A 21,653-nucleotide genomic window follows, 5' to 3' on the forward strand; every position below is an offset into this window, starting at 1 on the left:
GTCAATTCATCATACAAACTCATCTCTGTTCTCAAATCTTTTCAGAATTGCACAGTGGAACTTCTGAAGAACTGGCAGTGGCAACACTGCACATGGCACTTTTTGGTGCACTTCAGTGGACACATGTGACCTGAGGTAATATTTCTTTAATTTCTTTTATTAAATTCAACTAAAAATTGGTTCAGATGATGTGGCAGATTGGGTTTCCTTGAGATGGAGTGCCTGTCTTGGTTTTTCAGCATAGGGGGTATTTATTATTAAAAAGTGGTTTACAGTAAGATAAAATTAAATCCTAATAATGTCTAGGAAAAATCCTATGTTTACTGCATCTGTGTGGTAAGTTTTGTTCCATGCCAGTTCTCTTTGGTAACAATCTTTGCTTGGGCCACTGGTGAGAGAGGGCTTGCCAAAGCATTCTGCCTCACACATGGAAAAAGGTTGATGCCAGATTTCTTTTTGTACCAGTATTCATAGGGCTTCACAGAATCATCTTACAAATCTTCCCCAATTCAAAACTGAAGGGAAGTCTCCCACCCTCCTCCTCCCCCTCCTGTGACTTTTGTGCTTCAACAACGCAGCTGCATAAAACTTGTGTGCAAGTGTCTGCTGCAGATCCAACGTCAGCTTGTTTTGCTAGAAGTGTTTTTATTTTAAAGCTATGTAGACTCTTCTCCCACATTTCACTCTCTGCTCCTTAGACCCCGGTTTCTACGTGCAATTTATATGTGACTGTTAGGTGCTTTCTCACAAGGTACATACTCTTTCAGCATTGTGTTATACCTACTGCTGGTGTGCACATTATGAAGAAGGAGAGAGATACTGTCATTCTGGAAAGGTAAGTGAATTCTGAAGTTAAGGTAAGCTTAGATTTCTGAATCTTGAGTAACTTATAAGTGTAGTATAGAGGTATGAAACAGCACATTGTATACCTTGTGAATACAAGTTCAAGTAGCTATATCCTCCTACTCCTAAAGGAAGATTTGATTTGGTACCTGGCTGGTATGGAGAAACTTGTGTATTTTCTGTTATTTATCATCTGTACATGTTTTAATTATGATGCATGGGTAGAATATACAAGAGAAAAAAATACACTGGTGTGACAAAGTAGAAAAGGTTTTGTGTAGTCTATGAAGCCAACATGATAAAAGATAAATAAAATAAAAAGGGTTTACCATCTTTTGTTACCATTATAACATTCAAGTGTCAAACACTTCTTAGTCACAACTTGCACATTATGCAGGAGCACTGAATGCATCTGTGCTTCTGTTGGTTACATTTCTTCTGTAACCATGACTTACCATGGAAAAGGGAGTGAAACCAGCTTTTTGCTGCAGGATAAATCTAGTTTGAAAACAGTCATTAGAGCTACAGAACTTAAAAATTCAAACACTTTCAATGCTTCCTTTTAAGCATCAACTTTATTTTTGTACTTTATATAGAAGAGCTGAGTTTTATTTCCACATTTTCTGTCTTCTTCTGGGTCTGGCATAAAGCTATGTGATTCAAAGTGATACCTACACGGTCATGTGTAAGTTGCCATTACTTAACCCCAGTTGATTTTTTTGAAATGTTGACTGTTCTAGAAAGATACCTGCTGTGTCAGAAAAGCTGCATCTGAAATGAAAGGTTCCACGTTGTTTAGCTGTGTCTTCCCATTAGGTACGTAGGGTACAGGAGAAACAGGAAATATTTTCCAACAAATTTGAGTATTGCATGAGTTGATCTTAGGACATCAGATGAGTGCTGTTGGCATTCTCTTGATGGTTTCACCACTTTCTGTAAAATGCTGTAGTCAGTCTTGCATCTTCCTAGCTTTCTGCCACTTTGTCAAGCACAAACAGAGGGGCAAGAATTCTGTTCCTGTTCGTTTCCACGATGCAGCCATTTAGCACCATTTCATCTAGAATGATGTGCACTCTATCCAAATTGAACATGATCTAGAAGTATTCCAAGTTAAGTACTTTGAATAACATGAAGATAATTCAAAGAAAATCTTAGGCACCTTAATAAAAGTTTACAGAAATAGGCTTTTCTTAATTTATTCTAGTTTATTTGACTGTCTATTTTAATAGCACTAGGCAAGTAGTTCAACTGACACTTCTTTCTGGCCACAGATATGTCAAAAGTTTGTAGCAGAGAATTTAAACAACCAGCAGGATCCTATCGTGGAAAATTACCACATAGTAGTAAAAGAAATGTCAACTTGAACTTAGATATAGGGGGCTAATTTTATCTTGCATTGCTCAAATAGAAAATGTTATCAAGGAATAACAACCTTGGATATGAATATGCACATATTCTGTGTTTCTTTTTAGCAAAGTAATTGTCAATCAGTTTTGTAAATCAGTGAAAAAAATGGTGCTCAAATACAGTTTCCTTTACCCTAGGTCACTTTACCCTAGGACACTATTTATTTGACCTGCCTTAAAATAGCTTCCTAAGAGAATATGCTGTTGAGGTTCTGGTCCAAAAACAAATCTCATAAACAACAGTAAAAGTAAGCAAATGGTTTGTACTTAAAATACTTTCTAAAAGATAGTTACAGTATCTTTTGAAGATATTTCACCTAAGGGAAGATAATCTGAAGCAATATGAATTTATATCGTTGCAGTACATTATATTTGTCCATAACCATATCCTTAATGTTACCTAACAGCACCTGTCTCAAAAAAAATTATGGCAGCCTTTACTCTGGTATTAAGTGGTGGGCATTCTTCTGCACACACCAGTGGTTTTTGTATCCACAGGACAACTGCAGAGGGGGGGTTACTTAAATGGCAACATCAGAGTCTTTTTTCTTTAGCACCATAACCTGAAATAAGCTCACAGCAAAGAGCCTGCTGGGTACATCTGTTACTGGTAACTGACCCGCACACACACACACACTGAGGCATGAACAACCCTTCCTCTGCCTTGCTCTCCACCTGTTGCTGGTCTTTAAGTGTTTTTCACTGTGCTCAACAGCTTAGCTTTGCTTTTTCTAGTTCTTGCTTGTGTATTGAGGACTGCTGCACTGTAGCTAGCAAAATACAGTCTCTTCTAAACACATCTTTCAGCACTTCTTTCCCACTCTGATGAGAGTCTCCAGTGCCTTTTCTCCCCATTATGCTACATTTGATGCTACAGTTTCAGTTCAAGGAGACAGCTTGGTTTTGCTTTAGGCCTTATATTTCTGTTAGTGGACTGCCACTCTAAACAGTGGGGCTCCAAGAGCCAGGTTTTTTTAAGGCATCAGCATTTTCTTCTCAGTGTAATGAAACTCAAGTCTTATTTTTTGAACATGACTCAGGCGTTTAAGAGGAGTGCTCTGTCTTCAAGTCCTAATGGATGTCACCAGAGCAGTCTGCTCTACAAACATATTGTTTGTTCCTCCTAGTTGGTAAATGCAAGCGGTGGGGAGACAGCACCTTAAACCACCTGAGTCCTAATGGTGAGAGCCCAAGAAAGGGAAGTCTTAGGTACAAATTTCAGATATGGATTTAAGTTAAGTAAGTCTGAACACACCCATGCCTAGTTTTTTTTAGCACGTCTTTGAGAAGGCACTTCTGCATTTCAGCCTTATTTCCCCAGCAATGAGGGGTGGAAGCCAGACCCATCAAACAAGTCACAGGTCCAGAACTGGAGCTGAAGCCAGTCCCAGGGAATGCAGAAAATGATCTTTTCTCTAGGATTAAAAGCCCAAGTCATTACTTCAGACCAGCTCGGTCTCTTAAAATGTCAATAGAGATGCTGCCTACCAGAACCCTGTAGAAGAAGAAGGCTGAGCTCTTTTTCATCCTGGGGAATTCCAAACCAACCTTCCTCTGTGGGCAAGCTTAGCTGAGCTGGTAGCAGCTGCACCTGCTGCCTTCTACTTTAAGGTTCTCCTGCTGTCTGTGTAAGTTCTTAAGTATGACAGTCTAAGCCAGTAACAAGAGAAGCTTAAGATTTTGTCCCTGTCTCTTTGATTGCTTCTGCTGCACACATTAAAGCAAGAAGGGCATAAGAGTATGTCATGTCAGCCTTGTGTGTGTGCCCACCCTTCTAAGAGATAAAAGTTAGAAGCCTGGACTTGGTCAAGGTGAACTGCTGAATGAACCTGTATAGTAAAGTTGATAAGAATTCAGCTAGAAGCTATCACTTTCCTCTGCCATTGCAAGTTGCTGTTAGTGCTCTGGGTTTAACCCAGTGCTACTGTTTATTTGTGCAGAAGGGTGAGCATTTTTATTTCTGCTCCAACAAATGCACTCTGCATTACCAAGAGCACAGCATGGCCAGGTGGGTCTATTAGCAAAATTCTGGCCCCCAAATAACTTTACTACTTGTCACTGTTATGTGAGGAAGAGAAACTAGAGCCATCAACAGGATCTTGGCTGTGTCTGTGGTTCACCAGATAGCTTCTGATTTGCTGGCCTAAGCTAAGCCCCCCAATTGCATTCTGAAGGTGCATTTTAAATACCAGACTTCTTCCTGGGTCTGACTGTAGGCCTAAAGATCAGACTTGTGTCTTTCAATACTGAGGAGCAGTCCTATCCTTAAAACCTCAACAGCCTGTCTCTGTGGTTCCTGAGACATAAGTATTGCTTTGGCAGGCTGAAGACTTAAGACAAATTTCTTCTTATGGTATACTTGTAAAGTATATCAGTCTTTACATAAATATTTCAATCTGAGAAGTTAGGGTTTCTTTATTCCAGTAAAGTGAGAATTTTGGGGAAGACAGCTCTTCTGTTGCTGTTTAGTTCACCTCTAGCACTGCTCTACATTGGGCAGGGGGAAATTTAAATGGAGATAGATAACACTGCATTCGGGTTTCAGCTGAGTGATAAAGGCAGCTCCTGGCTTTTACCAGTCCAACCCTGATTCACAGCATTCCAGTTTCCAACAGCAAAGCAAGCTGTGGTTTCCTGTCTTCTTTCTGTAGTCCCAAGGATCTAAAATCTAGAAGACTGGATCATCCAGGACCAGTGTGATGCAGCAACTTGCCACTCCTGCCTTATTCTTCTGCATCACTTTGTTTGAGAAAACATTTAAAACCTTTATCATTACTCTCTCCCCTGTGGCATTTTCTAAAGAGCTCATACCACATCAATGGAAAATGGCACACATACCAGTAAGCATCTTGCAGATGTTTCACTCAGACCCAATATGGTTAAATGAGACATCAGTTCCCCTGCAGGGCCATTTCAGGTTATTTAGAAATTGGTCTAGTCCATTCCAGAAGATTTAGTGGTATGGTTTCTGTCCATCTGTAATTCTTAATCTCTCAGTCATCATTCCAGAACCTCTAAATTCACCTGCAGCTTGAAGGGGAGTAGTACTGCTCTGGAAAGCTCTCACATCTTGACTTGGGAAGGTACAAAAAGCATTCTTTACCCTCAGCATCCCAGCTTCCTGTTTCAGTTCCCTTCCCACCTCCCTTTACTATGCTGATCTTGGCAAGCACAATGCACGGGGAGGAACTTTGGCTTTTCCCCTTTCCTGTCAGTCTCATGATTACACTCCATGGTTACAGCTTGACCTACACACACTGCTTATCCAGTCACATCTGAATGCCCTGCCCAATGAGGCAGATGTAGCTCAGATCCTCAGCATGGTTCATCCTCCCCACCTGTCACTTATTTGGCAAGTGACCACAAATTTCAAGTTTAAAGCCCTGAAGCCCTAGTTCCACACCCAGCTGAAAAGCAGCAAAGCAAACCAGTTTGAACAACTGGCAACAGGAAAAAAGCTACGCTGGGTGTATGTGCTGCCATGTGCACCACCCAGAGCTGTCATTTAAGGTCCTACTTCCAGTAAGAATCCTGGCTGCCCACAAAAGAGGATTAAGGGACTTTCACCAGAACCCTGCAGAAGGTAACAGGCATTTTTTAACAGCTGTGCAGAAGAAAACATATATTAATCTGTGCATTTGTAGATAAAAGTCTGTAATAAAAGTTTTCAGAGTACCCAGATAGGAAAGGCTAGGTAAAGGTGAGCCCTTACTGTCGGGTTTACAGATTTCAGTAAATGTTGCATACATGGCAGTAGAGTTAAATGGCACCTACTCCAATTGGTATTTTTATGTTATACAGGCTTCTGGTAACTTAAGGGCTGGCACTTATTAAAGACATAGATAATACTTTCTGCTTTCACAAAGAGGTTTTATGGTATGTACATACTAAGAGGAGGTGAATGTGACACAATCTTGTATCTCCTCCAAAACAATAGAGAGAGAGAGAGAGTTAAACAGGGGAGAAGGGAAAGAGAAGGAAAGGGGAAAAGGTACATTTCCGACTTGCATATGATAAATAACTTCTTCATGTAGAGACATTCAGGATTTTCCAGGATAGTAATTAAGGGTGTGTACAGGCTTGAGAGATCATAAAGTGCAGCCAACACCTTGTGATCAGGTAACACACCCAGGAGCTCAAACAAAAGCTTTGTAGATTACAACCTGCTTACTTATAGGGCAAATGGTTTGCTACTGAATACACAGCATTAGAAAACTTTGATTTCCATCCTGGACATTCATCTTCAACTCAAGATGAGTTGGAATTGTTTTGTTTTGTTTTTTAATATAATGTCACACACACTCTGACTTTATCTTTGCTAACATTTACTTTAGGTTACTTCTAGACTCTCTCATGGTATTAGAATTTAATGCCATTAGTCCATTTAATGCTTTCTGACAATTTCTTCCTCAAACAACTGTGCTGACATTAAATAGGAAACAAATGCTGCCTTCAAGCTCTGTGATATTCTAAGATATTTAAACCTACATTGAGGTGAATTTCTGCTAAATTTTGTAAGGTGGCTGATCTACCTGACATATGTCAGCCTGTATCACAGAAGTAAAAGGAACCTTTTCCCTTTATGAACAATTTTAAGTTAATCCTTATAGGTTTCCATTTCATCAACTTACTTTATATACAAACAGAAGTGTGTCCTTATACATTCTCAGAATAAATTATTCATTCAACTTTCTTACTACTTAAATGCACTGTGTTCTGAAAGTGCTATTCCACAGGGGAGAGAAGAAGACAGTTGATTCACATGAAGTATTCCCTCTGTCAGAGCTTTTTATCTATCCCAGGAGCAGCAGCAGCTCAGTGCAATGGAATGCAATGGTTTTTTTGGATCAAGACAACATTCTTCAAATGCTTTGGTCCTAAAGCACCCTATCTTCCCCCTCCCCTCTCACAAGTGGAACGTATCTGTTTCTTCTGTTTTGCTTTACCAGTTGAAGCAACAGAAAAGTCAACTTATTGTAACTTTAGAAACTCCCATACTAACCAGCATATCATTCCCTACAAAGCTGCTGTGGTAACACTTGTGTTTTTGTAGCCTATTTGTCATTACCACACAAAGACAGTACCTCCTACACCACACAATCTGGAGCTTTTAGAACTACAGAAAATCCCACCCACTTACTTCATACACAGTGATTATGATCTATTTTTCATGTTTTTCTGATTTCATGTAATTTTCTATTATTTTCTTCTATTCTAGTAAACACTACTTTCTGTATAGACTAGCTGCTATCATATTTGGAATAAACTTCCTGTGACTCTGTACACAAAAATAATAGTGCAGAGACAGGAAATCATGATAGTCTCCCACCAGATACTCTGTATACACAGACTCAGTAGATACTACTTGGTGTTCACTGTTGCAGACCCTTCAGACAGTACTTCCTCCATCAGATATTTTGCATCCAAGGTAACTGTATTGAATATAACTGTTAGTTTAAGACTGTTTGGCAAAGGAAATTGTTTAAACCCAGGTGGGAATATTACTTTACACACTGTGAAAGGCATACTGATGGATCACAGCTTACGCTGCATTAACATCTGTCTAAGACACTTGTAGTCCAAATCTTCTGTTGTTCTTCTGGGCCTGCTACTCAAGCTATTGTAAAAGATAAATACAATCCTGAACAGCCCACTTCATCATTATACCTCTGCTTTAATATTGAGGGAATCTCACTTAATTTCAACCATTTTAAGTACCCTTTCATCTTGCAAAAAACTCAACTCCTAAATGGGAGAATTATTTTGAACACATCTAGAAAGAAAATGTTTTTTTAAAAAATTGTTCCTGAGATTTATCATGTATAGAAGTGTATTTTTGAATGGAAAAATTATGCACATCATGAATATATCATACATGTTAAGGAGAAATATCATACATGAGCTTTTCCAATATTATTTCCAGTATTATCAAATGGGATACTAATGTACATTCCTATTTTCCAAATATTTATATTCACACTCTCCTGCAGAGAAGACCCATGTAGAAGATTAATTTCTACAGGAGCCATTCAAACACCACATTGCACCCACTGCAAATGTTAGTGTTAGCATCTAATGCAACTTCTGCAAACACTGCTGACAAGCACTCTGGGCAGAAACTTGCTGGGTTTGCAGGAGCCTTTCTTGGCTATTCAATAGGTCACTGGTGCTAACTGTGTGTAACTACAAGAAACTCCTCACCATATGAAAACCATGACCACAGGCAGGCAGAACCATCAGCACTCCAAACAATCAAAGATAAAAGAATCAGGTAATTGTAGACTCTATGTACACTGTAAGGAAACATGTGGGGCTGTTTCTGTGTATAGTTACTGAATAGGTCAGGTCAGTGTCTAAATCAGCAAAGCTCACACACAAGTACACACAGTTCTAAGTAACTCTTAAATATAATAACTGAATACAAAAAATGTTGCTATAGAATTGCTTGGAGACCTTAAGAGTCCCTTCATGATGAAATGTCATTAGTGGTCTTTTATAATGTAAGTTAATTTAGAAGTGTTGATACCACAACACTTTGTGAATTTGACAAAGGACATAGAGACAGTATATATACACATACATGCAAGTGTTTTTAAGTTTAGTAACTTAAACTAAGTTTAAGGACAGAGTTCCAGCATGGAACAAGCATTAAAACATTTACAAAAGTTAATTATTTCCTTTTGTGTTTTGTTTTCCAATGAAGTGAGCACCATTAGAAGAAAAAATACATATTCTTTCTATGTTCTTCATATGTACTGATTCTCAGATAAGGTAAATAAACTAAATTACTTTAAAGTTTTGATTCCAGGTTGGAAAATGTATCTCAGGTGTATAACTGAAACCTCTTTGCACCAGAGGTGCATTTAACCAACAACAAACATAGGCATAATAATTGCTGGAGCAGAGGGAGTAGACAGTGGGATTGGAAGAAATCCTGAGGAGGAAAATTACTGTTTGCACTACATTTTCCTGGTTTAATTTTCTTCTAATTCAGTACTGTACTTCATTTACTTGCTATTTGTGTAGAATTGTTCAGGACTGTATTTTTATATTTATTGTTTGTTTGTGTTTAATTTTAGTTAATTTAAAAAATTATATTTTAGTTAATACTCTACATGAAAATACAGCTGCATAAGGGGAGAGGGGAGAAAAAGGTATCTGTGACAATGCCTACTTTCCTAAATTTCCTTCTCCTAAGCCTTCCTCTTCTTCCACTGATAAAGTAAAACTAGCCTAGACTTTCATAAAGCAAAATTATAGCACAAACCTACCCTTGCAGTGATGCCATTGCTATTTAGCTTGACACAGCTATAAAATTCCATTCTTATTGTTAGTCATTTAAATATCTTTTTTTTTGTAAAGTTAGAGAATAAAGTAAAACCCTAAAGTAATATTTAGTTTCTCCATTGATATAACTTAGTTCTCTCTATGCAAGCTCTTACTTTAAACAGCCTAGAAACAGTCTTTGTCTTACTTTAAACAGTACCAGGCTTATCTTAATGAGTGAGGATTTAAATAGATGACCCTCAATAACCTCAGCCATGCATTCAGAAATACTTACTGTAAGTGCAAAATTTGTGAAACATCTGAATTCTCTTGGCTGTTTGACAGTCAGTGCTATGAAAACAGTATGAGCTGGAACATACCCAGAAAAGAGACAGCCAAATAGATTTTTGATACTGGAAAGGATACATCTAATTCACTCTGCAAGGAAGAGAGAGACAACCATTAGTTACAGTTTGATCTTTTGTCTCATAGTCATAAAACATTATGCATCCCTTTAGAGGGCAAAGGCTTCAAAATATACAGAACTTTAGGGTGAGTCAGATTTCTGTTCTGGACTGTACAATTACATGCTCTTTCCTGCAACACTCTTTTGCCTTTGTGTTACCTGCCCACATAACAAAAGCTAATGTTCTAAAATTTTTACTTGGAAAAACCCACTGAGGTCACCCACGAGTAACAATTTGAACATATGGAGTGCCATCTCAATGACTGGGTGGAAACCCAGCATCTCTAATAATGGTAATTCCATCTAAATATTCTCTCTTCCTTCTCCTGGAAATCCAGGAAGTTAATGCCAAGTTTACAATACATATAAAAACACAGTTTAAAATGCTGCTGCACAGCAAAACCTAGAGATTGTATAACGTATAAATGCTGCAAGTAGCAGCAGTTGCATATATTAGGAGAGGGAAGGCAACTCCAAACTTTGGACTCTCTGCAATTCTAACTATTGCTCCAGCCCCGGCAACACAATTCTTCACATTGTCATCATTTCCTTCCAGTCTTGGCCTGGATTTACCCTAAGTAATCTTATTCATTTAGGCAAGGTATCTGAGTGAGGAGCCCTTGTGGTCTCTGCAGCCATCAGAAGAGATGGGTATCTTCAACAGTTGACTCAACACACTTGAGGCATGAGTCACTTTCTCGAGATACTCCTCGGTTTCCACAGCCAGTAACGTGAGCTTAGGACAAGCAAACTTCTAACTTGGGTGCCTCAGTTAAATGTCTAAACTTAGAAACCATTAATCATGGCCTCAGCAGCTCAGATCTGGCACAGATGGGGTGGAGCATCCCCAGTCTCTGCTGAAAGAGGGAATCCTTTTCTGCTACTGAGAGAATTCAGTTTGTTCATGTGGTTTCCATTCACAGTCTACCCCTGGCTTTAGGCAGATTTCCCCCAGGTAAAACTGCTACAGCTTCTGTGGCCTAAAGATGCTCTAAGCTGGACAAGTTCTATAGGCATCCACTGAGTGACTCTGAGATTTTCATTTAGAAAATTTTTATACACCACAAAAACTGTTTGAAGAGCCCGATCAGCTTAAATTCCCCTAGCATTAAAAAGGAGTTGAAAACACTGGACCAGTCTGCAGTTTTCCCTGGGTAGCCATTATAAAAGTGAAGGGGACTCAAAGTTATAACACACGCAACTTTGAAAGCTTTGCCCCCAGTTCTGTTAATGTTTGTTCTTATATTTGAATTCAAGCTCTGTAAACCCCATTAGATAAAAATAGAGCATGTCAGAATGTTTAAAGCTCACAAGCCTAAAAATAACAAATGACAAAACAGATGCTCCTTCTAGAGGTGGACAGATGTTCTTTCCCAGAGTTTTGTCTCGATTGTCATCATCATAACTTGGGATTCTGCTAGAATTTTCCAAATTCTAAACATTAATCTGTAATAGGACAGACTTTCTTGCTCTGTATTCTCTGCCAGAAGCCCCATCTAGAATTATAGCTCTCCAGTGCTGTGCCGTTTATCATGTTATATGCTATTAAAAATAGAACCACAGAATGGCAAGAGATTTCTTTAACCACCCCCCTTTTGCTACCCCTAGTTTCAAATCTTAAATGCTATGAAAAATACAACAAACTCTGGTATGATGAATTCAGCAAATTTCTATCAGTGGTTGGGTTATATATGTGGTCAAAGAATTAGATATATATAATGTGTGTGTATATATATAGTATATGTAATATACATATACTACATTTATAGTATTTTTGCTCCACCTCAAATAAAGAAAATAAAACTTGAGAAAGGGTTGGCAACTATTAGTTCTATCACATAAATAAGATGTGACTAAATTTTATTGTGCATTCCTGTGCTGTGGGATCAAATTCCATTCTTGGTTATCACTGCTTAGTTTGGGACTGCAATCACAAGAATTTTAAGAGACAAATTCTGAACTTAGTACTGTCAGAAAGTGTTATACTTAGTACTAGAAGTTTCAACAGGCTGGTGCAATGCTAGTTGAGATAACAGTCTATAACATTTGCCAGCCACCTAAACAGTGAAGGGTGCAGCTGACTTTTTTTGAGCATGTCCTTGAATTCACAGAGGGAGCTCTGCCTTGTCTGCTGTGGTGCTAGGACTGGGAAACCAGATACAGAGCCTGCACACTGATGTCTTCTGTGTGTAATTACCAATGGAATACCCTCAAGCACATGGACTACAGGGGGAACTGTATCCTGTCCTCTTTTCTTAGAGGGATATCCAACACATTTCAGCATAGACAAACTGATACTGTGCTGAAGTGTGATTTCAGGCAAATTTATAACAGGACTATTACAAATCCTATATTAAATGGCATTTGTTCTAACCAGGACTGTAATGCTGCATTTTCACATTTTGTAAAAACAAACAATCAAATAAAATCTCCCTCCAGAAGGAGCACTGTCATTTTAACTGGAGCAATACCTGATGTTGAATTCTTAACAAAATCTCTTCCTGTAATAGCTGTTTTATCAGATATCAACTGCTGCATGACAACGATATGGGGAGCACAAGTACAGACTGGTTTTTGAGGTTTCATTTGCACTCCATCCCTGTGCTCTTGTTCAGTGAGAGTAATATCAGCTCCCTGGTTAATGCTTACACCACCTTTGCCATGAGTGAAGTGCATTTGGGGGATGTAGTGCTATGAACTGAAAAGAAGAACTGTAAAGAAAAAGCTCTTTATTTCTTTAAAATGAATAAGATGCCAGTGGCTATTTTAAGAGTGGATAACTCAAAGAACCCCTGAGTATAAGCATATAAAAACATGCTTTTCTAGCAGAAATGCTTCTAGTATTCCTCCTCTGATGATTTATAACCCATGCATACTTTCACTTTTCTAAAAAAACAACTAAACCTGTTTTTTTCCTTGCTTTTTCCCCCTTTTTTTTAAAGTGATAATATTAATGCTAAAGTATTAAAAACTATAAAAAAATTTTTTTCCTTTATTATATGAAATAACATATTCACTAGAGTTTTGAAAGAGAAATACTTCATAATAGATTCAATGTCACACTCACCACTCTGCTGAAGTATTTGTCCAAAACTTCCACAAAATTATGAATTAGTTCATATACTGCCATCTCATTCTGAAATTAAAAACACGTTAATATTAAATTAATAGCTAGAAAATGTAATAGCATTCTTTGTGTTATTTCAGTATGTAGTGTACAAAAACCAACTAGAACACATAGTAAGAGCTACAATTAAGTGCAGAAGCTCAGGCCATCCCAGCTAGAGGAGGTGTGGTTATCCAGTGGTGAGAGGAGGGGAGTGCTCAGACACAGAAGCCTCAGGCGAGCCAGAGGAGTAAACACTGAAGTACCCGATTGATTTGTCTCACCAGGGCTCCTGCCAGCCTACTGCATCCTTTGTTCCACCATTACCCAGGCTGGCCAGATTGATGCAGCTAACTGGGCTACACCTTCCCATGCTTAAGTCACCCTGGGCAGCTGCAGTACAGAGCCAGGCTTTGCTTTTGGGGTACAGATGGGCGATCTCAAAGCCAGAAGAATTTGCCCCAAGTCATTACAACCCTGACTTGAAGAACCCGTGGTAGTCAGCAGCCACCTTCTGCACCACCCTGTTAAGGTCTCAAAAAGTATGCTCTGAATTAACTGCTGAGAACTGGGAATCAGTGCAAACACTGTGCAGGCTCAGTCTGAATGCATGAAGTAACAGTGCTTGCCATTTTTCAGATACCTTTTTTTTCCCCCTTTCTTTAAAAAAGACAATAAATTGGCACTTCCTAGCTGACAGTATAGGATTTTTTCCTTTGGCCAAGGATGTTAAAAACAGTGGGCAGCTAGGAAGTCACCACTGATGAGACAGCTGATCTAGCTGTAATGCTAACATTTGTTGAAAAACCCCACCACATATAAACTGATGCTGAATCAGGCATAAATTTAGAAAAAAGAATCAGCATAAGTCTCAGTAAGACTGCCTTATGATAACAGTTCAGTCTACAGATATAAACTGAAGCAAAACACATTTTCTTTTATGCAGCTTTTTACTTCACAGAAATAAAACCATGGGTTTTTTGCCATGACTCCTTGAAAATTTTTAATTGCTATTGCAAAATACCATACTTGAAGAAGACTTGAGCTCTTTCCTGTGATGACTACAACCTTTCATTTCAAGAGGGTATTTAATTCCTTACCTCTGTCTCGTTGATTCCAACAACTACAAAAAGGGCTGCATACTGTCTGTACACCAGCTTGAAGTCCTTATACTCAATGAAAGAGCACTAGGCAGAAGCAGAATGACTCAAATATAATAACTGCCATATAAGCATACAACAGGATTAAGCACAGAGTGCTCAAAGAGACAAAGTTTTCATGTTTGTAAGGCGAACAAAGAAAAATGGATTTCCCAAGACCCACCAAGTAATTTTGACTTGAGAGGAATTTTGTAGGGTAACTACCACATAGAACTTTTCATCTCCTGTCAGAAAGCATGCTGTCAGCTTTTAACTGGAACATAGAGAACTGAACTTACTTGCTTAGGGTTATAAGGCAGTCAGTACTTCCCCTAAATTTTCATTTTGAAGCACTTCCAAAAGTGCAACCTGAAGGTCATTTTTATGTTTAAAAAATTATTGATATTTTAATAAAAATGATGCATATTTGACTTCCAGACCCAGGGGAAAATTCCCATGTCTCTCACAGTAACACAGGAGCCAGCAGATGGTGCTGTTATAATGTGCTTTACACCATGCTGCCTCCTTTTTAAAGTATCATTTTGCTCAGTCCTTGAAATGGCTGTACACAGTTAGTTCTTTAGGGGAAGTAGGTTTGGAGATGCTCTGGCATGGTAATTTCTTTAGCCACTGAGAAATCTGTGTACTCAGATACTGTACAGGAACTGCTATTTCTTCTGAGGTTTTCTAGAACCAAATATATGAGGACTGCTGTTCACTGATACATGTAACCATTGAAAAATAAAGAAGCTGACCAGAATGTAAACCAAAAAACTCCACTCACATTCAAAGTCACAGATTTCTCCTCCAATGCAAGTCAATTTACTCAAAAGTTTTGCTAAGTTTGGTACTTCGCTATAGAACCAATGGCTCAATTAAGAGAGCTGTGAAAATCTCAAATTTAATCTAAGAAATTTTCCAATTTCTGAGATTTTTTACTTCCTTGCAAGAAGTGTGAACATTTTTTAGAATAAAAATGCCTAATACAGAGGTTTAAAAATCTGTGTTTCAACTTTCCAACTCCCCCACCCCGTTGTTTTACATAGTATTTTCATTATTTGGAAGCCTCTCTCAGAAGTTTTCTGTTTAAACTTGGAGCAGTCAGTGCCATCCCTATTACCTACCATCAAAGCTACAGTAATATCTCTCCATTGATCTCTACCAGACATGTAAAAACAAGATTTAAAAAGAAAAAAATCTTCCTGGACTTCTGAGCTTCTTCAAACAAATAGGAGAAACCATCATGACAGTGATATACAAAACTCAAAAATCTCTGTAAACCTCAGGAAAACATATTTATTCAATGCTGAGTAGCAGTCCAACTGACTGAACCCATCAGGTAGAAAAACAGCCTTTTTCTTCATGAGTACACATGAAATAATGACTTACAATGGAAACCGATGTATTTTCTGAATTATCAACATGAAAGTTGTGAGATGTTGGTAAAATAAAATACCTAGGGGAAAGAAACTACAAAACTTACCTGATCCTTGGAACGAGAGAGACAGTGTTTGATTACTTCAGCTTCCAGCATTGCCCGTTTATTAATTTCAATGTGCTCATAGTATCTGGAGAGCCTTGTTTGACCTTGTTTGTTTACCATAAGAAAAAATTTTATCATTTTTTGTTTGTTGGTCTCAGCGTTAAGTTTGAATATGGAGTGCAGGACTCAAGAAGAGTATTTCTGGTAGGAAAGAAAAAAAACAAAAGGCATATATATAGGAGTCACAAAAGGCTTATCATGTAATCATATAATAATGATATTATCATATAATCATAGAATGGGTTGGAAGGGACCTTAAAGACATGTCTGCAGATAGTCAAGTGGGATTTGAGAACAAGACAGTACAACTACCCCAGAAGCACTGACAGACCTATTGTACTTCAAGTTACTGTTAAGCAATGCATAATTGAAAAAAATAGATGAAGAATCAATATGTATGGATCCTATTGCAGGACTCATCCCTAATCCAAATAATTCCTTTATTAGCCTAATCTTTCTACACAGTTAATCCCTTTCTGATGACTATTGTATCCACATGTATTTTTATGAGTGGCCTGGATTGTTTTACATATGAAAATACTTTCAACCAAATTTTTTTAAAAAAAAATCTTCACAAATCCTGAATAAATATTAAAAAAATGAATTGTGAAGCAATGTAGAACCATAGTAGTACTCAAATGTATTATCTTTAATTTCTGACACAATAACTATTCCCAGTTTTAGAGTAGGTGATTAACACCAGTACTAAAGAGGTCCACTGGTACTGCTCATCATTTCTGTATTTTCCCACTATCTCCAAAGATAGAATGCAAGCATAGCTGTGGAATCTGACTTTGAGAAAAACGTAAGTGTTAAATGCCTCTTACGGGTGTTTTTATTTCCTTTAAAAATAACCCTTAAAAATAACTTGTAGAAAGAAAAGCATTTCCTTGCACAACTTAGGCAAAATAAGGAAATTACTGAGTTACTTCTTTCTTTTCCTTTCCTTTTGGCTTTCAGTTACAGACAACATGTTAAAATTAGTTTTGCATGTATATATTGTAAAGAATCCTGTGAAGTATAATAAACAAAAAGCTTATCTGTGCATGTTGATGGGTAAGGAAACATCCATTCCTTCACCAACCTCTATGTATTTAAGAAGCTACCTTTCATGATCAATTATCAGTACTCTACTTAGGAAGATGGGTCCTTTTCTTCTGACACAACTCTTATGTGCTTTTCTGTGCATTCTCACGCACATGTCTGCATGTAGCCATGCACATACACACCAATTATGATGCTTTATGCATACAGAATCAAATGGTTCAAGGGAATCGGTGACAAGAGGCAAGCCTTTCATATCTCTGCCATTATTTTGCTCATTTCAGTAATGAAAAGACACTACTTTCTGAAGGCTGTTTGTCAGAAATGAATAGGCTGTCTCATTCCAGGTCACTGGACAACTATCTGCATTACAAATGCACCCAGGAACAGAAAACTGGAAGAGCTACCCAGATCCCAATGGACCGTCAAGTCCAGCTCTCCCTATCACAGCCAACCATGCATTAGAAATCTTGTCCAGAATAGCCTGCAGTGTATGCTCTGTGCATACCCCATCTACAAAACACCTATGGAACCCGATGACAGAAGGAAAACTTCCTAGAAACAAAAACCTCGAAGGTATCACTTGGAGATGTAAAAAGTCTTGAAATTTCAAACTTTCCTTCAAAAGGAAGGAAATTCCTAGAAATTATCTTCTGGAGTGACTGCGTAGCACTCTCCTTTACTTCCTTTACAACGTATTTCTCCTGTAATTTGGCATGCACAGAAACTGCGTGCGATTTAATGACACAGTGTGACTGAAATACGCGCTGTTACGCTGTGTTGTATCTCACCCTCATTAAAATATCTTTCGCAGGGAAGTATCTATGACAGAAACCTGGTAGGATGACTGCCTGCTGTACTCCACTGGTAGACTGATGGGAGTGCCATACGATGGCTTTACCTCATTCTAAACCAGCACACACACAAGAGACTAACCACCCAGGATGATGAAGAGAGATGCTTCTTGATTTTACTGTCCCCAAGCAGAGTCATCCCCCTCTGCCTGTACAGGTAACTCCAGCCTTGTATTTCAAGACAAACTGAAACCTGCTTGGTTTGCTTCAAAATGCTGAAACAGAAACCATGATGGTTCAGGCAGGACATGCCAGCTCTGTAGGCTGCATAACCACATAAGATACCTCAAAGAAGTTGTCCCTGTTTGTGAGTCACACCCCTAAATGCTGTCTTTTCAGATACTGGTTGAGACCTCTTAGAGAGGCAAAGCCTGAAATACCTGTTCTGCAGATAAAAAAGTCTCCAGCGTGGCCAACCCAGCAGATTACACAGGCAGTAATATAAAACAGATTTTAAAATAAAATCCTAATTACTTTTTCAGTAGATACAAGCATGCAACATAAATGTACTTTGTCAGATTTCACCAATATTGATAATATACTAACACATAAACTATAAAAAAAAGAAATACGACCAGAGTTTGATACTTCTTGAAGTTTGGTTATTCAAATTAGATGTGTGCCTCTCACGATAAACCCACTCCATTCAACATCCACAGATACAGGAGCACTTTAGTTATTGTGCTGCACTGTTTTGCAATATTTGGGGGCTCTCAGCTAAAATGCTATTAAGCAAATTGCAAGCAAGAAATGCATGGCTACATTATTACAGAACTGCTTAATTTTTAGTTCTTGGGAATTAAAAATAAATGTTAGATAGAACTCTTAAGACGATAGTTTACTGCACTGTTCAACTCTAAACATCAATGAAAAGGAAAAAATGGTAGAGGCAGAAGCTGGTGACAGGATGTAGACAAATATTTTTAGGCTATTGGGCTTCCTAGCTATGAATTTATTGTACAGAAGTATGCAGCAAATGAAGACTGCTCACATAACTGATACCCTGGCTCTTTCTACTTTTGTTTGGATCATGGACAAGGCTTTATAAAAATCCTGTGTAGTGCTGTTCATATTTATCCATAATAGTAATTATTTTTGCACTCTAAATCTTGTTACTGTACACACTCTAAGTTGTCCAAAGAGGAAACAAAAACCTCTAAGTGGGTTTGAAATAAAATAGTGTTCAACTTCAGGATCAAGGATTTTAGAAAAGCAACCTTACTAATCTAGGGAAGTCAAGGAGGAAGGAAAGAGTAAAAAAGTTTTCCTTTGCTGTTGAGTTGTCAAGATGCCGTCTGAATATAGTAACGGAATTAAATTGCAGTAACTCCCATATACTCAGGAATGAGGAATGTCCTGTAAGATTGGAACTAAACAAAAGACTAAGCTGGGTATGAGGTAAGTCTTAATTTTGAGTAATGATTTGATACTGTCAGTAGACAACAAAAAAAAATGAGATGAGGTGGAAAGGAGTTGGATTTTGATTCGCTAATGTATATGGAATCAGGAAGAAATTAGAATGACATTTTAGAAGGAAATTATTTAATGGAGAAGAAAGGAAAGACTAAATAAAACAACTGAAACCTGAGGAGAGATTAGTAGAGAAAGGGAACACCAGTACTGAGACACGCAGTATTTATTTTTTCAGCCATTAGCAGAACTCCAGCTCTGGCAGTAATGATCCATGTTTAGGATACTTTCCAGTTTTTAAAGAATGAGTAGAGTATGTAAATATTTCGGGGAGACAAAACCAAACTCCTGCCTTACTTGCAGCCTGTGACCTACAGATCATTTCAAATACGATCTGATGGCAATTTGAAAATACTGCGTTTCAGACCAGCATTTTGCAACTGAGACAGTTTCACCGTATTCAAACTCCAGAATCAAACACAGCAACGCTGTCACGGATGAAACTGAGGCATCCGAAATAAAACCTTCCTTACACTCTGCACTGTCCCTTCCCGTCACGGAGGGGATACACTACGCATCCCCCTTTACCACTGAGACACCACTGAGAGGACCATTTATTTGAAAGAGGCCCAGCCGACTTCCAGAGACAAACCACACGCTGTAAGAAATCTATTCCAAAATCACCTCCTCGAGGCATCATTACACCGCGCAGAAATTTATCAACCTGCGCGTGTGGACTCGCAGACCCCGGCCCGGCCCGGGACCATTCCCACGGACTACCCGAGGGCCTCCGCTACTCCCGACAGCGAGGAGCCGCGGGTCCCCGCCACACACCACCGCTTCCGCTTTCCACTTCGGAGCGGACGGAAACGGCCGGGCCGCGCTCCCCCGTGGCGGGCGGGCCCGGGACCGCCATACCCGACACCGTCCCTGCCGGGGCCGGGCTGTGAGGCTTGCGGGGCCCGCCCCTTCCTCATGGCGGCGATCGTCGACTGCGGGGTGGCCTGGGGCGGGCGTGGGCAGCACGACAGAAAAGGAGACAGACAGCGGCAGCCCCCGGCGCTGCCTCGGGCGCTGTGCCAATCCCACCGCCTCCAGAGGGGGCTCCCGGGCCGCCCCCGCCCCCGGGGTTCGGCGCTCACCTCCCCTGCTGCACATGCGCATTCCTCCGCCGGGCCCGTCCCGTCCGGGGGGAGGAGGCCTGAGGGCGAGGGGAGCGATTTCCCGGCATGCGCCGCGCCACTCCCCCTCCCCTCCCCGCCCGGCCGCGGGTGGGTGGGCCGACGGCTCGGCGGCTGTAATGGCGGCTGGCGGCGGCTCGGCGCTGCTCTGACACCCGGATACTGCTCGGCGCAGCACCCCCCTCTCCGCGCCCGGCCCGCCCCCCTCCTCCCCGCCCCAGCCAGCTCCGCTCACCCCCTCCCTGGCCCCTGCTCCAGGCCCCCGCCGCGGGACGAGGAGGAGGGCTCCCCGCAGACAATGGACGAGCACCCCGGAGCCGGAGGAGGCGGTGGGATGGCGGCCTCCCCGAGACCGCAGCAGCCGCTGCCGCAAGCGGGTGGGAACATGAACCTGCAGACGGGTGGGGGCTGCATGGGGGCCGGAGCCGGCGGAGGAGGGCAACAGCAGCAGCCCCAGGGCCCCACGGCCCCGGCTGGTCAGGAGGCAGCGGGCCCCGCCGAGCTGTCCCGGCCCCAGCACTACACCATCCCGGGCATTCTGCACTACATTCAGCACGAGTGGGCTCGCTTCGAGATGGAGAGGGCGCACTGGGAGGTGGAGCGGGCCGAGCTTCAGGTACGGGGGCGAGGGCGGGCTCCTTGCGGAGCAAGGCGCGGGCTGGGACCGGCTCGGTGGGCTCCGGGCGACCGGGCCGCGCTTGAGGTGCGGGAGCAGAGCTGCCCGGGCGAGGGGAGCCTTTCGGGCCTCTGAGGCCGAGCCGGTCGATGTGACTCGGGGACGGTACCTGGGCGAGGTCCGGCGGGCGAAGCGGCGTCGCAGGCCGGCGGAGGCGCAGCCCCTCACGGCCTGAGCTGGGCTCCCTTCCCTGGGGCAGCCATTTTGGTTTTTAGCATGGCGCCCGCTTGGGCTCCTGGCTCCGGAGGCAGCCCCAGCTCCGCAGGCCTCTCGCCCGTACTCGAGCTGCGGGGCCCGGAGGACGGCAGGGGAAGGGCGGGCGGGAAGGCACTGCCACGGCGCGGGGCTGTTTGACCCTCCTCCCCGCCGGCCCTCGGCAGGGCGAGCTGCGTCTTGGCTGCTGCGATCATTTCCCTCAGCACAATGACTTCGGGGCTCTCCGGGTCGGCCGTCTCCTCAGCCCGGGGTCCGGGTTGTGGGGAGCAAGAGCCCCCCGGGCCTGGGAGGATTGGCGCCTCCCCGCAGGTCAGCGAGCGGTTGGCTTGAGGGGAGAAGAGGCGGGAGTGCCTGCCTGCAGACCCGGGAGAGGACAAGGAAAGGGTGTTCAGGTAAATCTCGAGTTAAAGGTCTTGGCCAGGCACTCTGCTATGAGGCAGGTCGAGCCTGTGCTCACTTCTGTCATGGAGCTTTGGAGATTCCAGATGAGAGAAACAACCCCT

The 21,653-nt window shown here is 41.1% G+C and overlaps 2 protein-coding genes and 1 long non-coding RNA gene across 11 annotated transcripts in view; 2 read left to right on the forward strand and 1 right to left on the reverse strand.

Annotated features, from left to right (window-relative positions):
- Positions 1-26: 26 nt before the first annotated feature.
- On the forward strand, positions 27-17,287 carry LOC139797201 (uncharacterized). Its single transcript, XR_011726343.1, has 3 exons — positions 27-135; positions 768-835; positions 17,161-17,287. It is a non-coding gene; the product is annotated as an uncharacterized lncRNA (long non-coding RNA).
- Positions 1,656-21,227, reverse strand: AP4S1 (adaptor related protein complex 4 subunit sigma 1). 7 transcript variants are annotated; one of them, XM_071746191.1, is made up of 6 exons: positions 21,044-21,227; positions 15,710-15,910; positions 14,188-14,274; positions 13,049-13,117; positions 9,942-9,953; positions 1,656-1,937 (listed from the first exon to the last, which is right to left on the reverse strand). In XM_071746191.1, exons 2-6 carry the CDS (start codon positions 15,845-15,847, stop codon positions 1,809-1,811), a joined length of 435 nt encoding a protein of 144 aa, XP_071602292.1. In that variant the 5' UTR covers positions 15,848-15,910; positions 21,044-21,227; the 3' UTR covers positions 1,656-1,808. The 7 variants fall into 7 exon arrangements, 4 of the variants coding, with proteins under 4 accessions (XP_071602292.1, XP_071602293.1, XP_071602294.1 ...); XM_071746192.1 differs by lacking the exon at positions 21,044-21,227 and adding an exon at positions 20,220-20,354; XM_071746193.1 differs by lacking the exon at positions 21,044-21,227 and adding an exon at positions 19,762-20,198.
- Positions 20,332-21,653, forward strand: part of STRN3 (striatin 3) — a 55,767-nt gene continuing 54,445 nt past the window's right edge. For 2 of the 3 annotated variants that reach the window (XM_071746187.1, XM_071746188.1), the window contains exon 1: positions 20,366-20,874. In XM_071746187.1, coding sequence (XP_071602288.1) covers positions 20,557-20,874 — 318 coding nt within the window. In that variant the 5' untranslated portion in view covers positions 20,366-20,556. Of the gene's footprint in view, positions 20,875-21,653 lie in introns of all 3 variants that reach the window. The other variant, XM_071746189.1, reaches the window with a different exon arrangement.

The sequence above is a fragment of the Heliangelus exortis genome, chromosome 5 (assembly GCF_036169615.1).
Source record: "Heliangelus exortis chromosome 5, bHelExo1.hap1, whole genome shotgun sequence".
Lineage (NCBI taxonomy): Eukaryota > Metazoa > Chordata > Aves > Apodiformes > Trochilidae > Heliangelus > Heliangelus exortis.

Coding starts and splice junctions, on each gene's coding strand:
- AP4S1 (XM_071746191.1), bottom strand. CDS start 15,847: ATGATAAAATTTTTTCTTATGGTAAACAAACAAGGTCAAACAAGGCTC. Junction 14,275..15,709: donor TCTCTCGTTCCAAGGATCAG/GTAAGTTTTGTA, acceptor GCTTCTGCCTAG/TGCTCTTTCATTGAGTATAA. Junction 13,118..14,187: donor TTGGAATCAACGAGACAGAG/GTAAGGAATTAA, acceptor TTTTAATTTCAG/AATGAGATGGCAGTATATGA.